General features: G+C 45.8%; 1 protein-coding gene across 1 annotated transcript; it reads left to right on the forward strand.

Annotated features, from left to right (window-relative positions):
• The first annotated feature begins 622 nt into the window (after positions 1-622).
• On the forward strand, positions 623-4,047 carry Znf831 (zinc finger protein 831). Its single transcript, XM_048349684.1, has 2 exons — positions 623-1,049; positions 1,770-4,047. Exons 1-2 carry the CDS (start codon positions 1,029-1,031, stop codon positions 2,565-2,567), a joined length of 819 nt encoding a protein of 272 aa, XP_048205641.1. The 5' UTR covers positions 623-1,028; the 3' UTR covers positions 2,568-4,047.
• Positions 4,048-9,995: the final 5,948 nt, after the last annotated feature.

Below are 9,995 nucleotides of genomic sequence, written 5' to 3' on the forward strand. Positions count from 1 at the left end.
TTGGAGATGTGTTCCTGTGTGTAAAATGAACTTTGAATATTCACCTAAACGAAGCCTGGCGTCAGGATCACAAGTCAGATGCATGTGTGGCATGCAAGGGAGACTGAGGGAAGAGCTGGGAGAAGCCAGAGGTGAGGCCCGGGACTGACGCCAATGGACAAGCAGCGTTATCCATACTTAGGAGGAACGAGGGAGGTAAATACCAACCGAATCCAAAGTGGGAAAGGCTGGTGGGAAGCGCTGTGTGAGTAATTTTAATTTTAAAATAGAGCAAATTTCTAAGTAAGTCCAATGCTTTGTTCATTGACACAGACTGTCTAGAATGTCTTTCATCATGTCACTTGTGATCTAATCTTCCCTCTCTGTAAAACTAGGGTCTTTTTTTTTTTGGATCTGGTTCCTGTGTCCCTGTATGGAAATTGAGAGGAGAGAAAGGGAAGGAAGAAGGGAAGGCAAGGTGGCTGTTTGTAGATGTAAGATCTCCTCCTAACTCTAAACCCTCTTAATTCTTGCCAAGTGATGGCTACCATAACAAACAAACAAACAAAAATAGCATCACAAATGCCATCCTCTTTCTTTGCTGCCTAGAGCTCCAATGGAGACCATAACATGTTATCTACAGGGGGTGAGAATATTTAAACCAGTGTCAAATTAACATAGACATGACCAAGGAAAGGACTTTGCTAAAACCAATTCCACATGGCAGGTCACTTACAATATAGGCAATTTAAGGACTGTTCTGTTTGGGGGAATGGTTTTGCCATTTTTTCCTCAGTAGACATCCAGACGAGGTTGGAGGTAAATGGATTTCCCATATACAATGTACGAGCTATGGTCAAGGAGCTCAGAGTGCTCATTAAGACACAGCCTGCTGGAACCTGTCTTCTCCTCCAGGTCTAAGTCTGCAAGCAGCTCCATCTGATAGAGAACTGCCCCCTGGTTGTAGGAGTGAAGAGGGGAAGGAAGAGGACTTCAGATTGCTCTCAGAAGCCTTCGCTCCTAGTGAAAGCTCAAGGACTCCTAGAGAAATGGACAAATTCAGTTTAAAGGTAGGGATTAGTGGCGGTGAGCTGCCTCTACCTGTCCAGTGTCTAGATTTATGTTTTCTTTTCCTATTGTCACTGTTCGTAGAGCCAAAGTCTGTAGGGTCACCTACTAGTGCTTCCAGACATCAAAAGTCCACTAGGTCAAAACTTCTGAAATATTTTGCCCTGAAAAACTAGGCAACTTTGGCTGTGAAACTGTTGGGATAATTTGATGTCTTCTTGGAAATCTGAAGTAGGAGGCTAATTCATGTCTGGGGAGGTATGTAGCCCTACTCTCAACATCATTGCCACGTGAAATCACCCCCAGGGGGTTGTGAGGTAGTGTATTAAAAACCACAAAGACACCAGTGCAGACCATTCTTTGAAAAATGCAAATCTGGAAGACATTGCAATACCCAGCACGGTATAATTATATCCTTGCTTTTGGAACAGAAGTAACTGAGAATAGAAAGCTTAGGATTGGTTGGACAATGGAAGTGTTTATTTCTAACAAAGCCAGATCAAAACACAACCTATTTTGTATCAACGAGGAGCTTAACTCAAGTTAATGTACCAATTCATAATTAATGGAAACTTATTGATGGTGCCCTCTTGAAGTTTACTCTGGGTTAAAAAATCTCAAGACCTGGTTTTCATTGAAGATCACAGCTCTGACCACAGTTTTCTTTGTACCAATTAACCTTTCTCCTCTCCCTGTTCCTTCTCCTTTGTACTTCCTGGCAGGGTATCTCTCCATCTGCTGGAGAGCACGGAGGCTGTTCTCCCTTGGACATGGCTGACGCTTCAGGATTATCTGTGCCACCCTGCCCTGGCTCACCCCCGGGGAAGGCTGGTGTTCTGCTCCAGGATAAAGGTCTTGACTTTGTATTGCTGCCATCCCAGGACCAAGACTCTGCAGATCCCAGTGCACGCGTCTCCTCAGACGCCCAAGAGTCTTCCCCTTGTGAGTGCACAGGAACTGCTCCCCACCAGCTCCCTACTACCTCCGCGGCCCCCGTTTGGATTCCTGTGGGAGTTCAGGGGGCAGATGAGCAAGATCCCAGCCCAGCTGCAGAAGCGGCCCGGCCCCCGAGCTCCCCGGCCCGGCCCGCCGCAGGGCCCGCAGCGCAGGCCCTCTGGACAGAAACCCCTTTCCCTGCACCCAAGACTGTGGGCGTGGCGGCCCTGGGGTCACCGGGAAAAGCCAGCCTTGAAATGCCAGCTTCAGGACTGAGCTCAACTAGTGCACAACAAGAGGAAGGGCGACCCCAGGCAGGGTTTCCCCCCGGGGCTGGGTACCCGTGTGGGGGCGTGGCCGTCCCCTCCCCTGCTCCAGGGCAGGGCAGTGGGAAACGTCAGTCAGCATTAATCCCTCCGAGGGGCTGTGCCCTTCCTCCTAGCCTGGGGCAGCCCTCAGAACTCCCCGAAGCTCCCTCTCGATCCATCAGGAAGCGGAGTTTGGAAGGAATGAGAAAGCAGACTCGGGTAGAGCTCAGTGACACCAGCAGTGACGATGAAGACCGACTCGTCATAGAGATATGACCTTGCGGAGGAAGGTGGCGTCTCTGCCTAGGACTATTGGCATTTTGCAAGTAAATGCTATCCGTTGGACAGGAGTACCAGACTTTATTTAAAAACAAAACGAAACACAAACACCTGTAGGCCAGGAAAGCCATTTGGGGTTTCTATCAAGCCAACTCCAACGACTCCCAAGCCCCAGTTGAGCCATGCCATTCTTCTGGGGCAGCTAGGCCCAGCCTAGACAGGCTCCATGTACACAGAGACTGGGCCTTGACTCAGAGCTTCAGCCTCGGAGTCGGCCAGCAAGTCCGTTCACTTCTGCCTCACGCCCGTAGGAGGGCCACAGTCCATTGCGGACCCACTTGTCTGGGAGCTCCAGTGGTTAGTGAGCCTCACAGAGTCAGCACAGCTGACCTTTCCATCAGGAAGCTGAGGGACTGCTACAGGGCAGCAAGCATCCTCGGGTAATGGGGATAACTTGCACAAGGAGATCGGGGTTATTGCCATCCAGATATTTGTAGATTCATTCCAGAACTGGTTTGCAAGTTGTACATACACACTTCAACATGCCTATGAGCTGGTGAAATACCGATACTTTTCAATGTTGCACAAATGGTCAAAACTCATTTATGGTCAAGCAACAGAAGTACATACTGCTCTTGTACCTGGTGCCTTTTCTGTGAGATCCCAAGACCGTTGATTTTTTTTCTAGCTCTTGCAAAGGAACACTGTGTTAAAAAGTCAACAGAACTGTCTCTCTGCAGTGAGTCATCTTTTTTGAGGGGGAAAAATTCACTTATTTTCCTCAGATTCTCTTTGTCATATTGTGCTCTGAGCAATTTCAATTAGAGGGTTACATTTTAGTAATCTGTGCAGCTTCAATTGATGCCTGCGCCTTGTGAAGGGAGCCTTTTAGATTTCCTCCAGAAGCTTCAAGGATACAAAACTAATTGGAGTTTTGACGCTGTTTTACATCTCAGTAATTTTATTTTGGGGGCTTGGTGTTACTTTGCTGTCAAATTAAATCAGCCTCTGTATTGTGTAAGTCAGAATAGCACAGATAAAATTCCCCAATGTTCCAAGCCGGCGCGCCCCTGCGCTGAGGAAAAGCACAGATGGACGTCAGCCATCCCAGAGTCGAGCCTTCTCCCTCTCCCTACGTGAGAGAGGAAAAACTTAAAGAGGTTTACACTGCTGCATTTCAATAAAGTTTTATACTTGCTTTTGGTATGATTTTCTACAATTTGAAATTTATAGCCGAGTACTTTTGGCTTAGCGTTGATGTAATGATGTTCGTATGACATCTTGTACTTTAAAGGAAGAAAGCAATGCAAGGCGCCCCACACTTGTGAATACACTTTCAGAAGGCTTTGCCTGTGACTAAATATGGTCGGATTTCAGGTACCTTCGCAGGAATTTCCTCATTTTAGTGTTCTGCATATAAACCTTCAATACAAGACCAGCTTTCCCTGAGCCTATGCCTAGGGTCATTTTCCATCCCCTCCTTAATGCCCATGTGATTGCAACCCAACCAAGAACATGCAGAGAGAGAGGGAGAGAGAGGTGAAAAGGACGTTAGATGGTCACAAACCAAAGTAAAGCGATGTAGTGATGATCTCCCCTTTTGAAAACCCAAATCACATCACGGTGCAAATCACCGTGATGGGAAAGGCAGCACAGGGAAGCAGCCTGAGCTCTGAAAGGACGGGAGATGATATTCTGGCTGTGTCTTTAGCTGGAAAAGCTTGGGGGCCGCCCTCTCTGCACCTCAGTTTCTCTAGTTGAGAATGAGAGAGTTAGACAAGATGAGCCGAATGTGTCATCAGCTTCCAATCTTGGCGAGAACAGATGACAAAGTGGCCACCATTGCCTCTGCACAAATGTGCTACGGGACTCCATGTTTTCAATGGAAAGCCACTGTCCCAGGAGCCCTGCTCTCTATTCTCAAAAAGAAGTTTGGCAGGATCTCCAGGAACGGAGGCACCAATCCCTTCAGTGAATTGCTTTGATGGACAACTTGAGCTTAGAGAAACTCTGATTTTTTACCAGAGTTCCAGATTGTTTTCAGGAGGGATACAGTCACCCAGCTGTAAATGTTAGCTTGTAGTTTAAAGATTGAAAAGCATAGCCCAAATATGTGTGTGTGTGTATGTGTGTGTGTGTGTGTGTGTGTGTGTGTGTGTGTGTGTGTGTAAGAAAACATCTGTGGGCAAAAGCTACCTGCGAGACAAATTTTCCAACGTTGGTGTTATTCATAGAAAACTTCAAATAAGATCACTTTCCACTGGTCAAAGGACAAAGGTTTCTTTCATGGCACTTGCTCCCGGTGGTCACTTCCTTTGATTGACTGGGCCCAAGATGGTGAGTCATAGCTTCACACAGCATTGCTCTCCGGGAAGCCATCCCCCACCTTACAGCCAAGATGGTGGGATGCTCATTCTGTCCTTCTGACTCCCTGTGGCTCTTACAAAAGTAGGCAGTTAGTTCACCACCAGCCCCCTTCGCCTCATCGTTCAGCTAGTGAGTCGCAATGTTCCCAGGGGCACCTTGCCTTCTAGTAACATGGAGTGGTGGGAAACTATGTCTAGAGGATTAAAAAAATCAAAAATGCATTTTTAATGACTCTGGGAGAGGTGTTTATTGAAAACTAGCCTAAGGCCAACATTGTTTTAATGTAGAATCCTTCCACCAAGCAACAATCGCTGATTTTGATCAATCGAATTTTCTTACAAGTTTCCTTAATGTGGAATGCAATTATTGGGATACATGATGTGGGCAACACTGGGAACCCACAATCCAGCTTGGGAACTGAAAACAAAATATCAGTGTTATTGATGGATAATACTTGCAATTTTATACATTTTAAGTGCGAGCTGGTTAAGGAGAAACAAACGTCTTTGAGGAGAGGGGATGTAGCTCGGTGGCAGGGCACTTGTCCAGTGTTCTCAGGGCCCTGGAACAGAGGTGTACTGCCCTTTCCCCTGGTGCTGTTCACTTCATTGTATCTTCAAGTAAAGGCCTAAGCCAGCTGGTGCCTTGGGCTTCCAGGATGAAGGACCACAGCTTATGGTACTGGAGGTTGACTGCTGGCTCATTGTCTCAGCCTGTGTTCAATGACATCTTGCTTTTAAGTTGTGTGGATGAAAGAGGCCTCCCTTCTCCTCTTCCTTTTCCCCCAAACTTTATTTTTACCTTTAAGTAGTTGTGCAAAGGAGCTGCCATTCAACACATCAAGGAGTGCATGAATGCCATGGGTCTTGATTAAGGTCCCCCTTTTCATCGCTTTTGCCCATCCCTCTCAACCTTACCCTGTTCCTATGTTTTCTTCATTTTGCAGACTATGCAATGAATGTGATGCTTCATCTCCCCCACCCCTTCCTCACCTCTCTCCCCCTCCCCCCAGCCCTGACTTCCTCTCTTTGTTTGTCTGTGCTCTTGACTGGCCCAGCATTTCGTGGGTTCTGGTGGTCAGCATGGCTCCTTCTTGCTGCCAAGCATGATGAGGAGCAGCCCATCTCTTCTGTTGCAGACCGCCTCGGGATTGTTGCTGTAGCGAATACCCATTTGGCTCCCAACTCACAGAAACCGGGAGAATTTAGGGTCCATTTGCAGAGTGCTCAACAAAAAAAAAGAGACAGGGAAAGGTGTCTCTAATATCAGTTGCCCACCAAGCTATTAAAGCAAATGAGAATTTCCCTTCCTAAAATCCTCCTTGTGAGCCTTCCAAAAGTGCATTGTGACCACAGTCCTTGGCATGAAAGATAAACGATTTGCTGTCTCATGCCAAAAAGTATTTCCTTACATTTACATTCATTACTTAGAATGATCACATTATTCATTTTTTTTTCTCAGCATAGAAATTTGCATTTTGCACAAAATTTGCCTGGTGCAGCAGATTTTTATAGTTATGGAAACTGTCATCATGATGGGTATGGACTGCTACTCAACTCCCCAGACATAATTTAATCTGGGGAGGACAAAATGGCCTGGCTGGCTCGCTAGGTGATCATATTTCTACTCCTGCAGCAAGTGGGGCTTGTGGATTTTTCTTCACTCCAGTTATTATTCTCATAGTTCAGGTGAAGGAACCACACGACATGTCTTGATCCTTAAGTTCAATTTTTTGTCCTGATTTTTCAGAACTCATTAAATATAGGCATCAGGATCTAGAAAGTCTCGTGTGCTAAGTTTCTGCCCTGTGTGCTTCTTCCACCCTTGCTATGTGTTTTTGTGGTGATGTGCATAATTTGGTCTGAAGAAGGGTAAGGATGCTGGAGCACAGCGAGTAATCACCGGGGGATTTGTCCAGGCTCCCTGGCTGATTCACTGACCTACATCCGCAACCATCAGGTCTCTTCTACTGATGGGTCGTGACCAGCCCTGGAACGACTGGGCTGGTCACTCAAATCCATTTCCTTCTTTCTATGGCGAAATGATTTTGTTTTGAGAAAAATAAAACTTTGAATGAACACGTCTTGTGGGATTGATTCACATTTCAACGAACAGTTGTGACAAATGAGATTTGGATGCTTGACCATCTGATGGTTCTCAGCTTGTTGACTGGACATTATGTCCATGGGCCTCCTTTCTAGTCAGCAAAAGGATGAGGTGACAGCAAGCTAACACATTGCCGACTTCTGTCCCCCACGAGTGTCTTGTTGGTGATTACATAATTAGTCGTTTTCACCTTAGAAATACGTTTTAATATCCTCAAATGTAGCTAAACTTTGAAGCCACAGGAGGGCACTTGCCACAGAACAATTACCCAGAACTCCCCCACACTGGAATTGTTTAATATTATTCATCAACAGAAAAAAACATTCTTATAGCAAAATGATAACTGCTTACAAAGAGAATTCATTCTCTTTGCAAGAATAAGTAGACTTATTTTATAGCCCAACACAGTATTATTCTTCTGTGTATATCTCTTGAAGGCACTTGAAGTCAGTGAAGCTTCAATGCATCGGGAGAAAAAGTGAGACTAGAAACATGGAAGAAACAGATACACTAATTCACAGGTCCCATTTACTTTCTTCCTAACTCTAACCCATCACATTCTACTAGTAATAAATAAATACCACATTTCCAAACTTCAGTCTTCTGAGAGTCATCTTACTGCCTTTTTTCTTTGCCACAGGTATCAACATGCCACATGTGGATATATTATTAACTTAATACTTTTTATTCAAATAACGTCTCTGATAAAAAAAATGAGATTATTGCTCTAAGCAATAATATCGGTGAAATCTCAAATTGAATGCGCTACTTAGTTGTATTTTCTAATGCACATTAAAATACAATGAAGGATTAAAATTATTCATCCATTTCTCATTTAAATATCATCTTCAACCCCAGTGGTATATCCACTGCATTGGGAGAACAGTGAGCTTGTCTGTAAGGTACATGCACTGTTAGCATCTCTAGGTCTTGATAAGCACAACTCTGTCCCCATTGTTTCTCCAAGACAGGTGGAACTGACGACAAGTAGAATTGCAGGTTCCCTTAGTCAGAAATCACAGTTGAATAACATCCCAAATCAAAGAATGATCACATTATTTAATCTCAAAACAAGAATTCTATGTTACCTTGCCTTGTACTAATACGTTTTTGGTTTGTGTGCTTTGTTGGTTGCTTGGTAGTTTGGCTGGTTCCTTGACTGGTTGGTTGATTGGCTGTCTTTCTATTTGGCTGGTTGGGTGGGTGGGTGGGATGTTGGTTGTCTGCCTATCTATTTGTCTCTTTGTCTTGTTTGTTGGCTACCTGGCTGATTGGCTTGTTGGTTGGATGGTTGGCTAGTTGGCTGATTGGCTAGTGGATTGGTTGGTTAATGAAAAAACAACACCTAAGGACTGTATAGGTATGCAAACACCACAGAAGGGCCTGTTTCCATACTTTTAACTGTGGAGGAGTTGGATCTGTCTACACCAACAGCAGCAGAGCGCAACTTTCCAGTCTTCTGACTGCTGACAGCCTGTTGAGCTTTGGGCTGTAAAAGGACAAAGCCTTGCTCAGTGGCATCTGGGATCTTTGTCTCCAGTTGTGACAGATGTGTTTTTAGTTTCCCTCAGTTTCTGCCAGAGGCAAATTCAATGCCTTTAACACTGACTATCCTGGGACCAGTTCGTGGATATTTCAGACCACAAGAAGGTAGATGACTCTTTTCTGTCAGTGTGTGAGTGAATTAATTCCTACAGGGAATTGGTGGTTTCATCTGTGAAGAAAGCCAGGAAGACCCAGCTCTGCCTTTTGGCCACAGAGAAGTGGTTGCCTTCTGTGTATATATTGTGTGAATCTGGGTATAAGTCAACAGGACTCCTGAGTCCTCTTGCTCCATTGTAAATAAAAAGCCAGATAACCAAGCTTGATTTTTCTATACGGTATGTAAGTCACAAATGATAGCTTTCTGAAATAGTTGGTCTAAAGAAGCTCTTAAATATACATGTATGCTATGTGGAGAAAGAGAGAGAGAGACAGAGACAGAGAGACAGAGAGGAGACACTGAACACCTATTAAAAAGCTCTCTTGTTTAAATAAAGAACTAAGTACTTTGGGGGGCAATGAGCTGGGAAATGAGACCGCTACATATTCAGCCCCAACGGGAATCTCCTTTGAGACAAGACTCATGGTGTCTTCATCTTGGTGTTCTTAGCCACTGGCACAGTGTCTGGTATTTAGCGGGCTTGCATGCATGTTGGTTCACTAAGCAAATGGAAACGGTTCCCTAGAGTCAGAGAGGAAAGGAAGAGTGTGAGATGGGGGACACCGTCCAACACCTTTCTCTGGCGGCCCATCTTGTTACCACACGTGGGCAAGGGCGGCAAGAGGCTTCGGAATGCGGTCATGGCTTTCCCATTCCTTGTTCTATTAGCCTGTCAACTAACACAATCAAGTGTGCAAGTCTGCAGCTGGTGTGAGGAGGCGGGAGCAAGGAAGATGTGCAAGAGCAGAAGAAATATTCCTAAGTCTCTTTTGGCTCTAATTCAAAATAGTTGATGACACAAGCGCGTCAACACCTTTCTCAATGGAGGGGAAACTGGCTGTGCCTTAAGACCCGTGCTCCTTTCTCCTCCCACTCTCAGCCTCGGCTCTTTCGGTGTGAGACACGCGGGGCATCGTCAAGGCATCTCAGCCATCCTCCCGGGAACCTCAGTCGGCCTCGCGAGCCTCTCCTCCCTCTAGGCATGGCGACGTGGGCTGCATTTGCTAACTTCCATGGCAGTGGGGCCCTCTGGACCCCATCCCCACCCCAGCAGCAAGGAAACCTAACTCCCTGGAGAGTCGCATCTGTTATTTGACAGCTGAGGTGCTCGTTGCAGGTGCTTTTCTCAGGCAAAAAATCAGGAGACCGCGCTAGAGGGTCTCGGTTCAAGAGGGGGGGCAGCTTGACCTCCGCAGAGGGCATCGGGCAGCATCCAGAGGCAGCTTTGATGCTGCGGTGTGAGCGAGGCG

The sequence above is a fragment of the Perognathus longimembris genome, chromosome 6 (genome assembly GCF_023159225.1).
Source record: "Perognathus longimembris pacificus isolate PPM17 chromosome 6, ASM2315922v1, whole genome shotgun sequence".
Taxonomy (NCBI): Eukaryota; Metazoa; Chordata; class Mammalia; order Rodentia; family Heteromyidae; genus Perognathus; species Perognathus longimembris.

Excerpts from the sequence above, each read along its gene's own strand:
- Znf831 (XM_048349684.1), top strand. The coding sequence starts at position 1,029 with ATGGACAAATTCAGTTTAAAG. Across the intron at positions 1,050-1,769 it reads TGGACAAATTCAGTTTAAAG|GGTATCTCTCCATCTGCTGG; the intron begins GTAGGGATTAGT and ends ACTTCCTGGCAG.